The sequence below is a fragment of the Fragaria vesca genome, linkage group LG3 (assembly GCF_000184155.1).
Source record: "Fragaria vesca subsp. vesca linkage group LG3, FraVesHawaii_1.0, whole genome shotgun sequence".
NCBI lineage: Eukaryota > Viridiplantae > Streptophyta > Magnoliopsida > Rosales > Rosaceae > Fragaria > Fragaria vesca.
This window is the reverse complement of record NC_020493.1, coordinates 17,855,900-17,878,191: the sequence shown is the minus strand read 5'-3', so window position 1 is coordinate 17,878,191 and position 22,292 is coordinate 17,855,900. Positions and strand designations below refer to the sequence as shown.

The 22,292-nt window shown below is 37.6% G+C and overlaps 2 protein-coding genes and 1 pseudogene across 3 annotated transcripts; 1 reads left to right on the top strand and 2 right to left on the bottom strand.

Annotated features, from left to right (window-relative positions):
• Positions 1 to 6,917: 6,917 nt before the first annotated feature.
• On the bottom strand, positions 6,918 to 10,563 carry LOC101293764. The gene is made up of 3 exons (XM_004295879.1): positions 10,011 to 10,563; positions 9,626 to 9,793; positions 6,918 to 8,636 (listed from the first exon to the last, which is right to left on the bottom strand). The coding sequence occupies exons 1-3, from the start codon at positions 10,557 to 10,559 to the stop codon at positions 6,918 to 6,920; spliced, it is 2,436 nt and encodes an 811-aa protein (XP_004295927.1). The 5' UTR covers positions 10,560 to 10,563.
• Positions 10,564 to 14,469: 3,906 nt separating this feature from the next.
• Positions 14,470 to 17,932, bottom strand: LOC101293564 (annotated as a pseudogene). Its single transcript, XR_184257.1, has 7 exons — positions 17,823 to 17,932; positions 17,321 to 17,701; positions 17,081 to 17,223; positions 16,650 to 16,745; positions 15,724 to 15,980; positions 15,090 to 15,310; positions 14,470 to 14,884 (listed from the first exon to the last, which is right to left on the bottom strand). The product of XR_184257.1 is annotated as an uncharacterized LOC101293564 (transcript).
• Positions 17,933 to 19,197: 1,265 nt separating this feature from the next.
• LOC101293274 (uncharacterized protein YraH-like) lies at positions 19,198 to 21,055 on the top strand. The gene is made up of 4 exons (XM_004294526.1): positions 19,198 to 19,342; positions 19,436 to 19,598; positions 19,685 to 19,817; positions 20,737 to 21,055. The coding sequence occupies exons 1-4, from the start codon at positions 19,218 to 19,220 to the stop codon at positions 20,790 to 20,792; spliced, it is 477 nt and encodes a 158-aa protein (XP_004294574.1). The 5' UTR covers positions 19,198 to 19,217; the 3' UTR covers positions 20,793 to 21,055.
• Positions 21,056 to 22,292: the final 1,237 nt, after the last annotated feature.

Here is a 22,292-nt window from a genome sequence, read left to right as displayed (position 1 = left end):
CCCGTAACAAAGCTGCAAATAATAAATTAAAATGACAGAATGATGTCATCTCCTAGATTCTCAAGTTGATTGTGCATGTTTATGGGTGTATCTAACAAGCACAATAAATTAGATAAAAACCTAAAATACTAGACCTTTTTTAAGATAAATCCATACATATTTTTCTTTTATTTTACATCCACTCCACATAAGCAAATATACCATATAGAGCAAATGTCTATAATTAATAGTTTTCTTCATTTTTCAGTTTCTCTAATTTGCCCTTAAGACAGTAGAAAGCTAAATTTAATATATTTCTCAATTTTAGCATCAATTTGAAACTCAAATACTAGCTAAAATTTAGTTGAATTTAACTTTGTCATAATCAATTACATTCTTTAATTTCTTACCTTGTTATTACTAACTTGAGTGTGTGTGTGTGTGTGTGTGTATATATATATATATGCTATATACAGAAGTGTGTCATTTGTAACAGGATGATACTTTTCATTCCTAAGCTCACATTTGGTGTCTCTCTACATAGTCGAAAAAATGTCTAATTGTAAGGTATACGTTCTTGTTCTTTGATTAATTTTCTTCTTTTTAGGTATATTATTATATCATTTCCCATCCTAATTGAGAGAACATTTTACTCTTTACTACTTACGTTTCAAATGTACCGATTAAGTAGGGCATGATATGATAATATACCTAAAAAGAAGAACCCAAAATTTGGTTTAGGGTATAGGGTTAAGGTATAGGGTTTAGGGTATAGAGTTAGAGTATTCAGGGTATAGGGTTTAGGGTTTAGGGTATAGAGTATAGGGTTTAGGGTTTAAGGTATAAGGTTTAGGGTTTAAGGTTTAGGTATAGGGTTTAGATCAGATATCTTATTCATATTATATTTTACCTTATGTGAGAATGAATTCCTTTAATCTAGATTTTATAATAAAATTAAATAAAGAAAACTACATGATTCTTGCAAATTGATTGAAAAATGTTAGTGTTAGAAGAAAAACTCATAATCAAGGTATTTAAGACAACATCTATTAAGCTTATTTATTATATTAATATGTTATAGTTGAATGGTGGCTATTGTGTAAAATTTAGAAAAAATAGGACATAATATTTATCATAATTGATACATTTTAGATGTCTATCAGATATGAATATTATGTGGGTTTTATTTAAAACCACTCTTCAAAATTCGGTGTATATGAAAATTCCCCTAAATAGAATAAAGGAAACAGGAAAATCATTTCATGTAGTACAAATTGTAAGATGCATGGAATTCTGAGAAGAGCATTCATACCCCCTTCAAGTATGAAAATTCTGGCCTTGCTTGATTCAATCAGGCACAAGACGGTTAGTCACGTTTCAATCTGTTGCTGAGAAATTCCATGTTAGAGATACCACGTCCACTAGGTTCTGCATCGTCAGAATGTTCAAGTATTTGCTCAACTTCAGTGCATTGAACATGTGACACGACTCACCCCAAATTTCATCTTGAAACCCAGAGTAAGTCGTGCGGGGACCACCTCCAAGGAAAATTTACCGAAAAATCGGCATAACCTCCCTTGAAAATGGACAACCCTTCCTAATAATACCTGCAAACACTTCTGAAAATTTAAATCCAACCTTAAACTCCTGGAGCCTCCATGCTCCCCAAATCACAACACCACCCAAATTATTTACTAATCTAAACAAATCTCATATCCAACCATTTATAGGTTCAGAGCAACTCTAACAGAAAGAAATGAAACATAATAAATTAACAAGCGGAAGCTATATGATGACTATGCCTTATCTCCATGTATGCCCAACCTCAACTATGCAATCCTGCAAACTGGGCATTTTTAAAACGAAGAGCCCAGGGGAAAACATTTGAAACACGTTAGAGTGAGTGGACAAAAATAAATTAACAAATAAAATATTTATGTTTCCCCAAATCAATTTCCAAGGAAAATCGAATGCATGCTGCAAGCGATAAAACTTTTATCTCATAAATGTCGAGCCTCTCAAGCTCTATAATATATGTATGTATTTACACACGTCCATACTCCCTATATAAATTCATAGGTCTATATAGGGCTACTACGCTCGCGTTCAACGCTCACGTTACGCCTTAATGTGGTGCTACACTACGCCATTAAGGTGGACAGACGGGTGTATAAATATGTGCCCATACCCCCTATATGAATTAAACACTCATATAGGGCTACTACACTCGCGTCTAACGCTCACGTCACACCATAATGCGGCTATATGCTACGCCATTAAGGTGGACAGACACATAGGGCTAGCTAGCATTTTTATACATACTCTCCTCATAAATACATATTTATATTCACCGAAAATCTCATTTTCGGTAACTCTCCAAGAGAAATAAAACCGTCAAAATAAAATGACGTCAGATGCTCCACAACATTAATTGTTCATCTATGAACCATGCATTTTATTTAAAACAAAAGTCCACTCACAACTCTAGGCATAAACCCGACGAAATCCAAATCGCCACTCCAGAGAGGTTTCCTCGAACCCTGGCACAAATATAAAATTAATTTCCCAACTAAAACTCCAATATTTAAATAAAATAGGCAAAATTAACCGAGAGCCATACTCACGCTCATCATTGCCTAACTTCGATACGGTCCACACCTCAACACTAAAACCAACAACCTTAACTACACCCTTCCACAGATTATACGACTTTAATCCAACGGCCGGATTCTATCTTATTAATCCGCCAAAATTACCAAACTTCAGAAATTCACAAACCTAATCAAAACTCATCCAAAAATTCCATAATTTACATCAATATACTCCCCTTAATATTCCACATTTAAAACTATACAAAACTCCCAAACAGCGGCGGCGGCGCCGCCAGATCCACCGGTAGCGGCTGCCTGAGGCCGATTCCAGCGACCTCCAATGCTCACCAAATTTAAACAGCAGCTTCCTCTCAACCTACTATACAACTTTCTTAACTAGCACAACACCCAAATCCAAGCCTAACTATGCCAATCGAACGAAAACAACACAAAAAGCCCTAGAGCTTCCACTCACCGGTTCTCCTTATCTAGACCACGAGAGGGCGAGCTCTTTGGAGGGGTTGCTGCATGGGAGGAGAGCTTTCTTTTGAGCCAAGAATCGCCGGCTTTGGTAGCCGGAGGAGGGAGTTCCGGCGACGGGACTCCACACGCAGTCGGAGCTTCCGGACGATCGCTCTCCCTCACGGTGGCGCTAAGGCGGCTCTCACCGGTCCAGGGAGAGAGCTGGGTCGACGGCCGACCGTTTGGGACTGGAGCGGCGGCCTACAGTGGCCGGACGGCGGCGGACGGGCGCTGGACTTCCGGCGGGGGGAGAGGGCTCGGGAAAGGGTCGGGAGAGAGAAAGAAAATGCAGAAATGGTTGGGCCTTTGACCCCAAACTCTAACCCAGTCCACTCTATAAACCCTCCTTTCAAAAAAAAATAAAGGATTAATTTCAGTTTACCCTCATCAACTTTAGGTCGATCATCATGTTAGTCCTTTTTCTTTCAATTTCATTAAAAACACCCCTCAACTCCCAATTTTCATCAGCCGCGCATGTCCAAACCTCCAATTTCCATCCAATTCCTCTGTCAAGTGATGACTTGATATCAAGAAGAAAGAAAAAAGGAAAAATAGACAAATTGCAATCAATCCCACCAAAATCACTAAGGTTGTGATGGGAACGAAGATGTATATCGATATGGAGGAAAGATGGTCCGAAATGTAACTTTCAGAATTTGACTTTCTTCTTGATATCAAGTCATCACTTGACAGAGAAATTGGATGGAGATTAGAGATTTAGACATGCGTAGCTGATGAAAATTGAGAGTTGAGGGGTGTTTTTGATGAAATTGAAAGAAGAAGGACTAACATGATGATCGACCTAAAGTTGATGGGGGTAAACTGAAATTAGTCCAAAAATAAAACACCCCCAAAAATAATACCCCAATAAAAATTACCTTTTACTAGCTAAAATTTACCATTTTTACCGTCGTCATATTTTTCTCCTACGAACAATTCTCCGTAAATAATCGTCCCCCAAACCACTCTAGGAACCAATTAAACTATAACCTCAATGACGGAGACGGTAAAATTCTTATTATAACCAAGCTAGTAAATAAGGTAAAAATTTAAGGGTCGGGATGTGACAACACGTGTTGTCTGTTCAAGATCACAACGGTTGGATAGGTCATTCATAGCCTCGTTGAGAGAAAATCTTCTGTTGGATAGGTTCATTGGACAGGGGAGGGAGATCTGGTTTCGCCTCACGCTAGTTGTAATATCTTCTGTTGCATTGCAAGGGTGGACTTTGGAGGAGGAACTTTTATAATTGAATTGAAATTTGTTTAGTTCCTGTGGTTTGAAGTTGACATATGTTCATCTGTTAATATATTGGCTATTACTATTCAACACCAAGAACTCCTAATGTCACTAGGAAAGGAAGCAATTATGACAGCAGCTTGATCAGAGATATTTTCGTTTGATGCAAATCTCAAGGTAATAAACTTCAAACTTATTTTGTATGGTAAGTTAATTCTTTTCATCTTATTTGTTTACTTGCTGATTTTCTGGTGGAAAATCTCATGTCTAGAAATTTCCATATCAGTTCACTTTACAGTGAATATTTGCAGAATGTATAATTATTATACCAGATCTGATTTGGTGCTGTTACAAATCAGGGATAACAGATTTATTATCTGCATTAATCTTGTGTTGTTAAAATCATATATGGTCATATAATTATATAAACTTAATCATTGCTCTCAACAGCCAAGAATTTAATCTGTTGTTATATGGTTGCTATGTTATAGCATGAAACTGGTTCTTGAGTTTTTGGAAAGTGCAGGATAACAGTGAACTGACTGTATTCCTCTTTAAACGAAAAAATGATTTTCTCATTGAATTGCATTAGTTGAGGGGGAGTGTTAACCTCTATAAATTGCTTATGCTGTGGTTTGTGTAGGGGAGGCTTTTTGTGATTGATCAGATTTCTTGTTTGTGGAGTTAATCTTGTGTATGATCAATTTGCAAACTGCTTGAGTGTATTATCCAAAAGACTGAGACTTTCTCTCTGACTTGCAAACAGGTTGCATTTGAGATTGGAAGAACTGAGATCTTGTGGTGAGAGGAAAAAGGCTGACTGCATTGCAGGACTTAGTCGACTGGTTGTGTCAAAGAACCAAGGATCACTGATTGTGGCAGAATCAGCTGAGAGCAAACTAAGAGTGTTTAAGTCTTAGTTTTCTACCCTGAAACCTAGTTGTGTGTAAGAACTAGATGAAGCTGAGTGTGTTGTAAGACTCAGTGTGTTTGTTCAGTTTCTCTTTGTAGAGTTACATGAATCACTTGTGTGAGAAGTGAGAGTTAAAACAGATACAAGAATTTGTAATTGAGTGAGAATTACTTCTTGTAAAGTTTTGAAGATTAATGAAATAATCTTGCTTGGTGCTTTTTCTCTCATTGAGGTTTTGCACCAAGCTGCTTAATCAAATTATTCTTATCTGTGCTTTATCTAGTTTTTAATCCATTTCAATACTTTCATCATCCATTGTGGTTTTATTTTAATCTAAATGGTCTTTAAAGTCACAATTTTCCTTCCATTAATTTTCTCCGTTAGAATACTGACGTGGTAGTTAAAGATAATGTAATTTTTAACGGCCACTTCAACAATTTAATGGAGAAAATTGACGGAATGACCATTTGGAAAAAAAATCATGACTTTAAGAACTATTCAGATTAAAATAAAATAACAATGATAGAACAAATATCGACTTCAAACTACTTGAGCTATAAAGTAAGAAAATCTTCTTTGCATGTCAACACTTGTAAACTTGAAATTCATCATACCAGTTCATATCATTTGATCTAATGCAGTGTTCACCCAAAAATGATGACAGTTCTTGAATCACTTTCGACAGCTGAAAGCCTGCAATGTATATGGTTTTCTAAATTTAGGGCTCATTCTCACTTGAAGAATAAGTGAGAGAAAATGGAAAACAATTTCGTTGGTTAGAGGAAACAGATTGGATTGTTATGAGGCTATTATCACCAATCTCGGAGGTGCACCGATGAAAATATCAAAATATTGAGATTTAACTTCATTCAACGACGATGAGATTTGAACTGGTTTCATACCTAAATTCTTATCATCTCGACCACTTGGAGTCTTGGAGTGGTTAATTAAATTGAAAAGTTGATCATAATCATTCACTTATTAGATGGTTTTTAGAATCCTATTAAAGCCATCTAAAACTTAAGTTTGGATCTTATTTCATAAACATACAAACACACATGCATATATTCAAGAACACTTCAATACATTCTGCATACTTAAGTTATCCTAGATGAACTAGGAACATACCTTCACTGGATCTCCAATCAGCCTTGACTGCTATCTTCGATGATGACACCATTGTGATGAACTTCTGGGTTGGCTGCACACACAAATGAGAGATGGATGCAGGTCTTCTGTGTTTCTGTATCAAACAGCATTATGGGAATGCCAAAACGATAAAGAACATAGGGACTTAGCCTCTTTTATATAGTGATCACAAACCGGATTCCATCCCATAACCAAATCCTTATTGTACTCAATGTTAACAACTGCATAGGCACAATCCTATCACAATACTAATTCGAATGCAATTCAGGTTAAATGCAATGAACCTCTATGTAATCCAACTGTATACAACTTGGATTACTTCTCTGAAACTGAGTTAAAGACTTAAGGTTCTTGTTATTCAATCCATGTTCAATATGAAACTGACCATAATGTTGATAGATGTGTTTAAGTCCAAATCAGTTCCAACAATTGCCAACATTTCATGCATTCTTTTGATTTCCTCAGTGGATATGTATATGTCAGTTCTTTGATTGTACAAACAATTTTGCACGCATACGAATACATTACTTTTGATGAGCATGCATCTTACAAGAGATTTCATACAAATTAACGTGGCTTGAAGGATTCTCCCATTGAACAAGTTCTTTAATTCCCTCTTCTATCTCTCTTGTTGCTCTTATCAAACCACTTACGCAGAAGCCTATAGCACTTAAACATAAAACGATCTGGCCCTTGAGCTCCTCATTTTGCTGACAATGAATTTTATCAACAGCTTCCTTTGAGTGTAAAAGATACGAACTTACAATCTTGTCCATCTCTGCATCCTCTAAACCACAAACCCTGAATGCTTTTAGGGTTTGCGGTTTCCCTAACTCGAGATCACAAGATTTGCCACTTTCTTGATCATCAAGCCCTTCCCTCTCGAGAACCGTTACTGACTTGAGCAGTGTGATATCTCTAAAGCAAATAATCAAAGAGCCAACCATCTTCTTGAAAAGTTCAAGATCACATTCCATTTTAGCCACAATGCCTTTCCAAGAACCCTCGAGAAATTGTGAATTTTGTTCAAGAACTCCAATTGCATGGCCACTAAAAACCAGGAGCTCCATCATTTTGGAGATCGAACTCATGAGCTTTCCATAAGACGCAGTATGCAAAGGCAAGAACCAGAAATTAGGCTCCACATCGGCTTCTGCAATGAACTTCCCCAATTCTTCAACATGAAGTTTCAGACACTTTTGGCTGTCTTCCAATTGTGCTCTTCCAGATTGAAGACTCACTGAGTCAATACACTCATGCAATGCCCCTAGAGTCCTAGATAGTTGAACTTTTGCAAGAGTGGAAGCTCTTGTGGGTTGCAACAGCAGCTCGACAAAAATCGAACACGATAACCCAATGAAGGTTTCTGTGATTCTTGCTATGGCAAATTCACTTGGAGTCCCAAACTTGGTTCTGCCCAAAATTAGTACAGCTCCAATTACTGCAGAAATACCACCAGCTTGGCCATACAATTTGCTTCTCTGAAGAAAACTGGTGAAAATGAACCAAGGAACTAGAGATAAGATTCTAATGGGTAAGACCTTGTGGAACAAAAAACAACCAAAAACTCCATATACAGTGCCCAAAACAGTCCCTTGTGCTTTAACATTTGCAACTTTGAATGTTGCTTCTCTAGTTGCGGCGAAACTTACAGCAACTGGGAGCCCTGACCAGTGGCCATTTTCTTTGCTGAATATCAAACCAAAGAACACAGCTAGACCTACTGAAAGTGAGCACTTGAAAGCTGCCATAATCCTTTTGCTATTTACCTTCATGGAGAAGTTACTCCATACCACACTTTGTTTACATGAAGTAAGTGCTTCTTTTTTTGGGTGAGTCACCAATTTGTCCTGTGCAATAGTAGCAGAACTACTTGTGGCTGATAAATTTCCATGAAGGAGACTTATACAAAACAAAAAGAAAAATGGGGGTAAATCCTGTAGGGTTTGTGGGATGGTTTGAAGTGTTTGGAGGCACCTAATATCAATTTCTGGTTTTGATTCAGGAATAGTTATTGCATCCTCACAATGGATGCTTCTATTTAAGCTCATTTGCTCCTCTACTAGTTTAAGTAGAGCACTCTTGACCTCTCCATCCACTACCCCAACTGGGAATGAAGGAGTACTACTCAATGCCATTTCCATCCCTTTCAAGGGAATCTCCAAACCTTGCAATCTGCTTCCTGGATTGACGTTACTGTGTCTCAAAAGAGTTAGTGGAAGTCTCTCCCATTGCATGCTTTCCTGTACACAAGAAAACCATATTTGGGATCAGCGCGTCTGAATGAGATATTGGTTTTACAAATTTTTTTTTTATTCTTGCTTAATTAAGTTACATCATGCATCCTTATACCTTAGATCACACTAAGGTGAGATTTGTACGTACATTTTGTAGAAATGCCGTTACCGATATTAGAGACATGATACATAATATGGTAGAAGCAGAAAGGATCAATAAATTATAGTTTAATACCTTAGTATTTATATTTTATACATACTCCGCATGCACTACTATAGTCTACTAGCTAGACTAGAAAAAGCACATACATGGTAATATGCATGGAAATGTGAAGCTTCGTTCTGTACAATGGCGAATCCAGGATTGAGAACTAGGTAAGGCTTGATTTTTTTTCCCCTTGTTGACTGAAGTGATATGAAAATCTACCGTAAATTAATAAAAGAACATTAGGTATCTAAAACTACCATCTAATGGATTACTAAAAAAAACATTAGACCCTACATACTCAATAGATTCAATACCGCATAGAAGTACAACCCATTGTTCAATTTGAGATGATTATGCTTTGGGAAAATTAAGGGAAAAAAATATTTAAAGAAATAAGAGGAATGGATGCAAAATTGTAAAGAAAATGAGAAATGCAATGGGAGAACTAAAAGAAAAAGGAGAGATGATTATGCATTGGGAAAATTAAGGAAAAATTTGAAGAAATAAGAGGAAATGGGATGTAAAATTGAGGGAAAAGATAATTTAAAAAATAAGAAGAATAAGATAGCAAAATTAAAAAGAAAACTAGAGATTCAAACCCAGGTGGGCTGGGAACTACAAATGTTTCTAAACCAAACCTGCTATGTCAACTTTTATGATAGGTGAACATATACTCTGGAATTTATATGTCAAAATCTGACTTGGGTTCCAGCTCAGTCAAGCCTTGGGCTGGATCCGCCAATGGTTCTGTAAATAGTGCAATATACGAAATTAAATAATTACTCACCTGGTGGCATCTTATGGTTTGGAAAAGCTTGGTTGCTGTAGAAGCCAAGGACTTTGTTTGTGAAACTGAAGCAAGCGCGGATGCGTTATCTTCTGCACAAAAAGCCTTCATAAAGAGCTTAAGCCTCTCCGAAGCATTATCCACAAGCACCTTTGAGTTTTGTTTAACCTGTAAAAGTAAAGTACTTAGCATAACCTTCCTTGCGTTCCACTAGCTAAAATGTCAAGTTGGTTATTGGCTCCATGTCAGTTTAAGTTTTCAAAGATTACGGTCAAAATATGCAAACCATTCCGACATTGCTTTCCGCCATATATATGGTAATGGAGACCAACACATGAATATTCATAGTATAGTATGGAGATTATTACAAGCTAGGAAGGAGTACCTCTCGACAAGCCAAGCGTGGGAATGGAACCAACAAAGCAAGAACACAAGCCAAGACACCAACGGCCGTACTCGCTGCTACATGCACAGGGTGCATGATGGCGTCCGCACTCCCACCCTTTATGAAAGCAATCACGTACACAAGCACAATCTGTCCCAAGGCTATGCGCTTGGACACCAAATGAGTAGCCTCTCCAGGCAGAACCACCACAAATGCTGCTAGACCAACGGCCAATGCCGTTGTGCTGGTTGTAAGGCGGGCCGGTCCAATGAGCCATAGGCTCAATATAGCAGGCCCGACGCTCTGGATAGTGGCGTAAAGTGCGAGCCAGAATCCACGCAATGTGTCACCTAGAGTTGCATCAGGAACAATGAGGATGACAGTCACGTAGGAGAATGCAGGCAAGGCTACTTGGTGCCGGAGAGAGGGAGGGCCATAGAGGGTGATGATGGCTACTATGGTGCAAGCTAGAGCGGTTCGCAAGGCCGAAGCGAGGCATGTTAGCCACAAGGCTCGGGCACGGTTGGTTTGCTCTTGAGAAGTTGCCATTGCTTCTGAAGGCCTAGGAGTACTTTGGAACGGTGGCCTTGAAGGAATAAGAGTACTTATGTCAGGGTGGGAAGGAGGGAGTTATATATAAAGAGAAGAAGAAAGGCAAATACGAATTTAGGTACTACGGAAGGCTCTAGTGGAGCCTTACTATGTGTAGTGAATAGATGATGCACCCATTGCTAGTGACGATGATAGTAGTGATTTAATTAGAGCACACATTAGCGCCACGTTTAGTTCCATTACATGCTCTATAGTTAGGTTGGAGTAAGTAGTGCTTATTCACAGCTTTCCTGCTTAAGCAACTAGCTCAACTTAGAGGTAAACACAAACTACTATCAAACTCCAACCCTAGTATCTAATTGGATTGCAGTTTCTTGACACTACCAATGAACCATGGTGTAATTGATCATCAGCTATCACGTTACGTGGTTCAACGAGTTAATTATGTTATCACATTTCGTGTATGATAACCTTCTCTTTATGATCCTTGATCTGCTAAACTTTTGCTTTAGAGATAATCTAATGACCTCAGTTTACAGGTCAAACTTTTCCTTTTGATCTTTAATTCAACAATGCTGGCTGCAGCCTGCAAGAACTCACCCATTAGATTGTTCAGTCAAATTCAGGTTGATAATACATACAAAGTATTTGTATGAGCATTCGGACTCGAAATTTTGATACACTGGTCCAAGAGCATTGCATATTATCCAGTCTTTGCTGGTAGGAAATATACATTCAAATATAAACACCCTTCAGAAATCAGAACTGACAAATGGTGTCAGCTGCTCATCCGAATATCAAGTACCAGGTACATTTCTTCTCAGCTAGAATAACTAGTTTCTTCACGAAGAATACTGCGGCACAAAATCGAGCAGATGGAAGGTAAAATTTGGGATCCCCCCATCTCAGCATTCAGATGAACAAGTCTCCTAGCTTGGGCACAAGGAAATTTAACCGACATCCAAGCATTAAGATCACCATTGTTATACACCAGTACACCATAGTCACACAATCACACTACGTTACTCATAAAAGCAAAATCCAGTGATCAAATACTAAATGAGCAGCTAATCCAAGTGATGCAAAAATCCAAAGCGAGAATCCAGTGAAACAGGAGACTTGATAGACAATTTGAAAGACAAAGCATGCTACTAGCTAGATAATAAAGCCACAAACAGTGGCAGAGTAAAGGCTAAAAATAGTGTAATCAAAGTGGGGTTTTCCATAGATTTCCACTCAAACACTTCAGTACTAAACTTGTTCCTTCACAATGAGCAAAGGTCAATTCTGGGATGCGAAGAAGCCATAAATCATCTAGTGCTCTTACCAAATATAATAGTAGCACTGTCTGTTGGTTCAAAAGCAAAGTTGCAGCTCCTTATATGTGCCTGACCTAATTTCATCACCATGTGTATAAATCGTACAGTAAGAGCACATTTAAAAGAACCTACAAAACCACTTTCTGTTATCTGCATCAAAAGGAGGTTAAAATAGAAGAAAACTTTCAGGGAAAATAGCAGCCATAGCCGCACGAGGTGGGAATGGGATCATATGCAAAACAAAGTGTATATATTTGTCTAACACTGCCCTATTGGTCTGTCTAGTTGTGCCTCTGGGTCCTAGATATACATATATATTATGTCCTCTGCCCCATGTACTTATAAATATTTGAAGGCTGTAATCTTCTCCCTGGTCTACTGGGGATAGACTTATAGTGGAAAAGGAACCTAATACAATTCAGACAAAAAAAAGAAGAAGAACCTAGTACAAACAATTAACAGATGAAATATAATCACAAAGCAGTTATCTGAGAAAGTTTACCATACTCAGTTGCTTCTCAAACAAGGACTACTAACATTGATATCTTTCACTGTCAAATTTCTAACGCAATGATGTAACAGAGAGCACACTTTCATTGCAAAATTGTTCAGAGAAATAAGATCTTTACTCCAAAGAAAAACAAGCATTCACCTAATAAGAATACTCACTGCCCCTTTAACCATTCCAATAGTCAGGTTGTCAAGATAATAAGTTCTGCATAAAAATGTAAATACATCTCAATCCAAACACTAAAAAGGAAGCAAATAGAGCTATATGTAGAAATTTCATGACATTGACCTAACGTTTCATGACATTATCCAAAAAAAGAAAAAAAAAGACCTAACAATGAACGTCAGCCATCCTATCTATTCGGAACTGGAAGGGCCACCATTCCATAGTATGCTGTATAAATCAAAATCAAAATCATGAAAGCATGGCAGATGATAAAAAAGGTTATCTTAATATTTTAATATCACTAACTATTAAAACTTCATTCAATATCCCAGAGATGTGAAAATTGGTGCTAATACAATCAGCTCAACAATATTCAACACAACTTTGCAGGTTGCAAGTTTGCAGCCATCTAATTCGTCATACGAGGTTGCAAGTCATGATAACCTTGACTTTGTCCACTATCAAGAAATTGCCACCCTCGAATACTCGTAGGCCAACTCCCAATAGTTCTACTATAGCCGCTAATGTATAAATTCAGTTTATCTCTTAAATTTTTTTGTGTTAAAATCAGTTCAGTTTTTCAATTTTTTTTTAAATCAGTTCGTTCCTTCAATTTTTATAAACATATCAATCAGTTCAATTTTTAAATTCCTCTCGAAATATGACGTCACCAAAACCGTTGGAACTGACAAAAGAACCCATAATTCAGTTTTATCCTCTCATTTTCAACGAGATGTATGAAATACCCTCATTGTTTTTTATTCATTTTGTCAAATAGATGCATTTTTTTTTATCTTCTTTAATAATATTTTGTCGAATTCGTTTTGGTGACGTCATATTTTGAGGAGAATTCAAAAATTAGACCCGACTGATGTGTTTACAAATGTTGAAAAGATGAACTGATTTAAAAAACAGTTGCAGGACTAAACTGATTTTGGTACCAAAGATTTAGAAAATAAACTGAATTTAATTCTATAAGTTCTCTCTCTAAAACAGGTAATATTTACCATTCTTAGAGTCTGAGCCTTCTATAAGGAAAGATAAACAGATCAAGTTTTGATTCAACTACATTTGTAAATATATACCTAGATGAGACTGACTTCTATTATACCCACATTTGTAAAGATAGACACCCACAGACAGAAGGGCACTTCAGAAGATACAACTATTATCCTCCTTACCATTAAGGGGCCACATCAAATGAATAACACATTATACCAATATATTGAGCTTGGCTCAATATAAAATCACATAAATGTTTCCATTTAGACGTAACTGAAGTCCACATGTCCCTATCAATCACAACTTGAAATTCTGAAAGGGCCACACCATCTCATTCAACACCAGGAATAGCAAGTAAAAATGGGAAACAGAATTATATCCACTATAGGAGAGGAACTAACAGGATGTTGTAAGGAACTAACAGGATGTTGTAAGGAACTACCACTCTTCTGGGTGAGGTATGGTGCTGGGGATGCAAATTAGGTCATTTTTTTTTTTTGGTCAAAGGTTGCAAATTAGTATCTGTATCCGTAGATCTATCTGCGAGTAAAATTCACAGTACTTTCTCCATAATTGGAGTGCAGACTTCAACAGCAAAGAAATCAAAAGAAAGTAATGAATGCTTACCAATGTGATAACAGAAAATAATTATTGAAAAAGTACTGAATACAATTCTAACAATAACATGCAGAAGTTGAGAAGTATAGGTCAACTGTTAGTCATAATACGAATTCGGATAAAAGCCAAAAATGAAAACTTGATGCTTTATTCAACTATTCATAAATAAAGCTAATTATACAACTTATGCCACCAAATATATTAACTAATATATGACGGGACATCCTGTCCATGGTAAACTTATAGTTACATGGATAGGCTATTTTTCGAAGAAGACACTTGGCAAGAAACCAGAGAGGGGAAAAAGAGTTTTCCTGCTCCTATGTCTTACCTCTTGAAGAAGAAAAGGGACCGCTTCCAGGGTCAAAAAATCCAGCAATAAAAGCTACTAAAATCCAAAACATAAGGATGCTGACTATGGCAGTTCTCAGAAGCCGATCACAGTTATAGTCTGGTTCAACCTCAGACTCACAAATTGAACTGGGAGAGCGAAAATTCCCATCCTCGCAAACACTCGTTCTCAGCTCTCTCTTCATAATATCATTTATGCAAGGCTGCTGCATGTCTCTCGTGTTAATATCTGAACATATTTTGCACAGGCATTTGCCACCAAGAAATGATGGGAGTGTCTCCAGGCACTCAGAAAGAATCCTTTGGTACATTTTCCCTTCAATTCTCAACTTTTCTCGGGTGTAAGGTTTTAAAACCTGACAACAAAACACAGGTACAAGTTTGTTTATACATGATAATGTAGGTTCAAGGAAGTTCCAAATATTTAACTACAGCTACAGTTCTAAATATAAATTTAAATAAAAAAATATCATGTACAGGCATAACCAGGGATTCATACAAGAAAACAGCGGCTTGAAGACATAAATCAAACACAGATGCCAATCAAAGTAAGAATCTTACTTGGATAAAAGTTTGGGCAATAACACGAAGCATAGGAGGAAGCCGTACAACAAACAGACAGCCAAGACGGTTGGGGAAGTGATCTTGCAATAGCGAAGAACAGGTTCTCAATACTTGCATGGGAATTTTCAATGGAGTCAGACCTTCACAATCTACTACAACTGTAATCTGAGTATTGTTGGCATCAAGTAAATGAAAGACTCCATGATCAACTTGAGAAACTGCAATTACATCATGATTGCATTAAGAATATATCTTGTAAGAGTGAAGAAATGAGTAAAATAAATGTAAATGAAATTATGAACAGAAGCATATATGTTTTAGAATGCAAATGAAGGAAACCACTTTAAGAATTCAGCTGACTTTAAAGTAATTGACTTCTGTTAATTTTCAGATGCTTCATATGAACAAGATAAGCTATACAGTAAAGTACTTAAATTTACATGCATTCCTTAACAGTTAACACTAATAACAAGGGTCCATAAAAGTTCAAAGTAATCAATTATGTACATAACTGAGGTTCACATTGACCTTAAAGAAAGAGAGGAATACGAGTAAATCTGAAAAGATTACACCAATAACAGCGGATGCTATCAGAACTCAAAAAAGTTATTACAGGACCAAAGAAACATACTGATTGCTTGAGCAAACCGAGGTTTATCATGAGCTGGCAAGCTGATGCATGCTATTCCAAGCCGTACTATGAGGCAAGGTCGGTGTTTCACATCAAATCCATGCCAGAAGACCATATTTGACCATTTCTCAAGCTCCTGTACCGAAAGAATTCCATAAGTCTCTCGCCACCTGATCGTCTTCTTTATTGCAGACATAAAGCTCGAGAAGTCTCTGTTAGCCGCTGTGTAGAACCTGCGAAGTTCCTCCTCGTCAATTCTGCATAAACATTAGCATGTCATGGTCCACTGCAACAAGAAGCAGATAAGTTTATATGTACGCATAAAATAAAACCTCAGAACTTTTAGAGTAAGGTAAGCAATTGAGAAAAATATAAGGAAAGAACATGCAGAAAGATTATAATGAAGAGAATGAAAATAATACTTGGTCAAATTGAAAGCCACTATTGTTTCTTTTATAAAAATACCTTTGATTTTCATAAGTTTAGACAATAGGCAGCAGAGAAAGATAACTATATAAGATAATGGGTCTTTTAAAGCAATTTTTTTTTTTGCCCGATAGGCAATAAGGTATGCAATATGATAATTCTGGTGGAAATAATTCTTATAAAAAAATTAGTAAAATAAAAAAACAGAAACATTTAGAGAACTCTTTAATTACAAACACAGAAAATGATACCATTTTTTATTTTACCCTTCTTCATGGTGTAATTTGTTATGTAGATTAACCTCAGCCACATCCCACATGAGAATTTTAGTGCCAAAGAAATATAAGGACAACAATATAATATCGTAGTTTTAGGTGTCAGTCATATAGAAGTTCAATAAAATCCAGAGACCTATGAAGAGAGAATAAAAGGTATATATCATAATATTTGTATTAGGAAATGAAACGCGGAGTATGAATTTTGGCACATGGAGATGACACCTTTCTGGCAAGCTAAGCCCTTGTCTTTCGAGCTCATTATGTAGTTGTATCAACCATCTTTCAGATGCTACATTTTGAGGAACTACTTCAGCAACACTGCATATGAAACAAAAGCTGTGAACTTAGTGGTCTAAGGATATCTCATGAGAAAAACAAGCCCATGGACAAGACTGATATATAATGGAGCAAAATGAGTAATTCAAATGAGCAATAAGATAAGCAACAGTCATTGCACTAAGGAGTTTTAAATAACTATTCATACAGCAAACACAGTTCCGAATCGAAAAATATAACTCACCACAGTTAAGCAGATTCTATTGAATTGACATGCCATTAGGTAAAGACAACTTCCTAGTTTGCTTATGACAAGTATTCATTTTATAACATTGTCAATCAAGTGTGAAAATTGGAAACATAATTTCTCTGATTACCTTGTATCCAAAGAAGACTCTGCAGACGGTACTTCTGGACGCGCATCAGAATTGTTGACATCATCCTTAGTTCCAGGACCAAACTCTAACTCATCAGTAAAAGCCGTTCCAATGGAGAGAGCCAGTAACGGCTTCGATACCGTCTGTAAGCATGCAACTATTTAGTCCATCGAATGTCCCACAGAGTGATATTAATTTTTTTTTTTTTTTTTTTGTAATGTCAGTATGTAGCAAACAAACCTGCAAGTTGTCAACGAGAGCCTTGAAGGGAGCGAATCTCCGAAACCACTTAAACGGTGGATAACACAGAAACTGCAAAGCCTGGAAGCCGCGCCACACCCAAGGGCACTTGGCCCTGGAGAGCCTCCGTACCGCCTCCAATGCAGCCACTTTGACCACAAACAGTGCTGCCTGGCTGACCACACCATTTCCAATTCTAAACGCGCCCAAGCTCTGCAAAGAGGCCTTGGAGCGCGAAGCAACTAAGTAACTTGGAGACTGCTTTCTCCCAGACATAACAAGATTGGCCTCTTTAGGGATCCCATACAACGAGTCTCCCATCGAGATTAGCAAACCTCAATGATCACGAGAATTCTAACTATTATTAAAACATAATTCGCCCTGAAAATCAATTAGTAGTAATTGGTTACGATTAATTCAGTATGAATTGAATTCACCAGATCAAATATTTCTAAATTGGAACGAAACGGATTAAAATTGAGAATTGAGCGACGATTATCACCTGAAATCCGACGTGATCTGCAGTGGAGAGAAGGAAGTGGAGCTAGGGTTTTGGAGGTGTGCGAATTTGAAGGAAGGTTAGGAATTGAATGGACGGTGGTAATGGGGAGCTGCATCACATCGGTGGAACAGGGAAGAAGAAGAAGGAAGAGGGAACCAATAAGGGAGGCGGGGGCAGGTGGGAGGTGGCACATGTGAGATGAGAGACACGTGTGCGGTTGGTTCAAAAGTGTGGGGGTGATGAAGGATTTGGCGGTCAAAATTGATGGGGCTGGTGATCCACGGACTTCACGGCGGGTCTTCTCGTCTGGACTGAGGTAAATCGAATATTTATTTTTACAGTTGAGGGTTTTGAACTGATGAAATAAAAAATTAGTTGTCATCTCTCTTCTGTTTTGACCTAGCTTGATTACTCTTTAAGGCGGATCAATTTGAGTATTTGACCATTTACTGCTTCAAATACTAGTAACGTAGATCTCATTCCACTTCAATTCTTGTAAAACGTTTCTTTTTTGCTTTCATCCAAGCGGTCTTTCAATGCTAACGCTTTTGCAACTTGCGTTGAAGCTCCGTAGAAGTATTCTTTTATCAAACATTTTACTACAAGGCATCAAAAGCTGAAAAGCAGTATCGATAATATATGGGGATTGAAATTTACATTTTCATTTTTACAATTCACACTCAATCTTTCCTCTTAAAGTAATTTTAAATTTGTCTTTACTCACATGTGTTTTATCATTTTATGAAATCTTTAACTAAAAAAAGAAAAAAGAATGTAAATTGTAAAATAGAGAGTGCAAATTTCACTTCTTTAATTTATTTGTTTTTTCCATTGAAAATATCAACTTATAATAAGCAAGCAGTATAAAAATGACACATCCATAGAGACCTTCCGATGAAATAATTTACATAGTACACACTAGAAAAACCTATATAGAACAGTATAATCACTCAACAGACAACCCAATACACCCACCTTTTACAGATACGAGTAAGTCAGTAACTACTAACTAGTTCTTTGCGACCTGAAAGATCAAGAAGGTGACAAGGTTTAGAACACTAGGAACCCAAAGCAACCACGCCCACAAGAAGTCTCACTGTCAACTTTGGAGCCCAAAGGAAATCGAAAAAAAAAAAACTTTGGAGCCTAAAATACAACCGATTTGGAGGCCCAGCTGTCCTCTTCAAACTACATGGCAGCATTTTATGAACTGAAGACATGCAGAACCTCCACCTGCCACCCCCACAGTTCTGCCAGTTCAATACCACATGCCACGTACATTCCTATGGATTCAGTCCCGTACGTCTACGACTGATCTGGTCAAAATTCCAAGTCCTAAATAAGAGCTCAAACACAACACAACCTCCATAATCGAACCGGTTTCAGAAACTAACAATGGCGTCGAGTCTGAACCCAGCATATGCCTACACGGTGGTGTACGTCAAGGACGTCGCCAAATCCATAGCCTTCTACTCCAAAGCCTTCGGGTACGCGGTACGTCGTATAGACGAGTCTCACAGGTATAGATGTAATCTCCTTGTTACGTATTAATCCCACCATGCTAGCTAGTTCTTAAATACGTACATCGATGATGATGTAATATATATACACAGATGGGGAGAGCTTGAAAGTGGGCAGACGACTATAGCATTCACGCCCAAACACCAGCACGAGACGGACGATCTCACCGGAAAAGTTCAGAAGCCGAGCTCCGGGGATGAAAGGCAGCCCGTTGAGGTTTGCTTTGACTACCCCGACGTCGACGCGGCCTATAAAGTAATTTATTAACGACCTGTTCTGTTGTCATCGTTTCCCTTGAGTTTTCTTTTCTTTAGTAATCTTGTGTTTTGTGGATGTTTCAGAGGGCGGTGGAGAACGGAGCGGTGGCGGTGAGTGCGCCGGAACAGAAAGAGTGGGGACAGAAAGTCGGGTATGTACGAGATCCCGATGGGATTGTGGTGAGGATGGGAAGCTACGTCAACGAACCTAAACAAGGTTAAATTTAGTAGTGTTTTTGTGTGCTGATGAGCTGATGATGAATAAGTGTGTTTGTGTTTTCCCTCTGTAACTAATAAAGCTAGAAGATGATTGTCAACAAGATGAATGTACGAACAAAACGAAAGTGTAAACATAACTCATTTTCTCGATCAAGGCTAGGGTCCGTGACTTCTATGACTTCTCATCAAATAGGTTTATAGAGATGTGTATATCAATATTGTCTAGGAGATCAAGAAGACATGGCATGCCTTATATGTGGGTAAGTAATCGCACTCCATTAATATAGACATCTCATGAGCATATTTACTGAAAAAGTCACTGCAGACACCGTGACCTCTTGAATAAGAAAATTAGTAATGCCTACACATCTCATGCTATGGGTTTTCATAAATTTTGGGTTCGTATTTGATTTAGGTGGAGGTTAAATCCAAGTTAGCAAGTTAGTAACATTACTAGGCTGCTTAACCAACTTTCACCATGTGGTTAATCACTCTTTTGGTATTGCAGCATCAAAGACTAACACTATATTTTTGATGAGGTGAATATACGTACAAACTGAAACATGTAAACACTTCTCATTAAATAGACTTATGAAGATGTGTATCATGATCGGCTGCGATTACTTGCTGAAATTACTTGCTGAAAGGATCAACTCCATCATAATAGACATCTCCATGGCCTATTTACTATAAAGTCACTGTAGACATCATGGCCTATTTACACACTCAGGTCAATATTGTATATTTCAGCAAGTAATCGCAACTCCATCATAATAGACATCTCCATGGCCTATTTACTATAAAGTCACTGTAGACATTACACACCCAGGTCAATATTGTATATAACTTTCAGGACTGCTCAGAAACTTTTGTTGAGATATTGGATGTGCCTCTAATGTGCTTTGTATTTATACTAGTTTCATCAATTCTCCGCCAAAAAGGAATGCAACACCTTGAAGGAATAGGAACATAAACGGGCCAAAGCATGCCTCGTACTAGCAGGAAATATAGCAAAAGGGTAAGTTTCTAGACTCTTTAACATAGGAATGTAGACGAACTTCTGTGGTATTCCACATACCAAGAGGAATACAAACCAGCAATAGGAGAAGTAATTGGAGAAGTTATGAAAGAGGCAGTCAAACTTCTGGTATACAGTTATACTTCATATCTTACATGTAAAGGAAGTACTTACAATGAGAATGATCGAAGTCGTGCAACCCGTAATATGATGAGAGAAAGATTCTTCAGACTTTTTCAGATCATTTCTTGCTGCCACAAGCTTAGCCTCTAGCCTCATCCAATTGATATCAAAAGCATTCACATTCTGTCTTTTGCTCTCTGCTCTTTCCACAAACCAGCATATGCCTACTCAGTGGCGTACGTGAAACAGTCTGCAGCTTGGTGAGAATCTGAAGCTACGTCAACAAGATGAAACAGTATTAGCTTTGATCTAAAACATATCAATATATACTCTGTACTGCTTGTATGCCCATGATGAATATTATTTTTGAACTAGTGTTTCCCAAAGTAACTACTACTCTACTAGAGTCAGAAGAATGAAGAATCAGTCATCAAGTGTTGGATATGGAGGGATTGTGAGCAAATCCTCCAACACACCTGAGCAGAGTAATGAGAAAAGGCTTTGGCGGAGGATCATATTTGACAACATTTCTTGCGACTTTCTCAGGCAATGACCAAGCTTCTGAAATCATCTCTCCTATGTCTTCACCCCTTCTGCAACACAGATATGAAATAGCATTAGGCATGATATATATTCAGCGATATTTCAGAACTCTTCTGTGCAATGCACTACTTAAGGTCAGTATTTACAAAATGGAACAGAAAAAACAGAAGGTGCAATATGTTAGCTAAATTGTCAACTACAGACAAACATTCATACGTTAAAAATATAGAAATGAAAAGGGGAAGGGGTAGGATGACTCCACTTGACTTCGAGCAAGGAACATCATACTACACACTACAAACTGAAGGTTCCCGGCCAAGGAACAAGTTGAAGGGTTAGGATGACACCATTTCCCTTTACGTTCCCAATCACAATTTTCACAAAAGGAAGTGAAAGTCGATCAGCATGAGAATGCATACTTCCAATGACTTGGGAAAGAATCTCTTTCCACAACCTAAAAGTTCCATCCACTAGCATGAACTCCATATTTGCTACTAATGACTGATGCTCACAACGAGTCATGCTCACTAGTGAATTTTTTTACTTACCTAGAAGGACACTATCAATTTCCAGACCCTCTGTTGCTTTGATTGTTGCACAACATGCCACCATCAAGTGAACAATTATACCCTCAGCACTTCCCTCCCAGCAAATGTCCCCCATAGTTTGTAAGAGCTTAATTATCCGTTTAGGAACCCGAAAGTCGAAACAAACACAGAATAAGTAGGTACCTATTTCAATGTAAATATAGAATATTGATTTCAGGTGTCAGCTCTACAAAATTGAAAG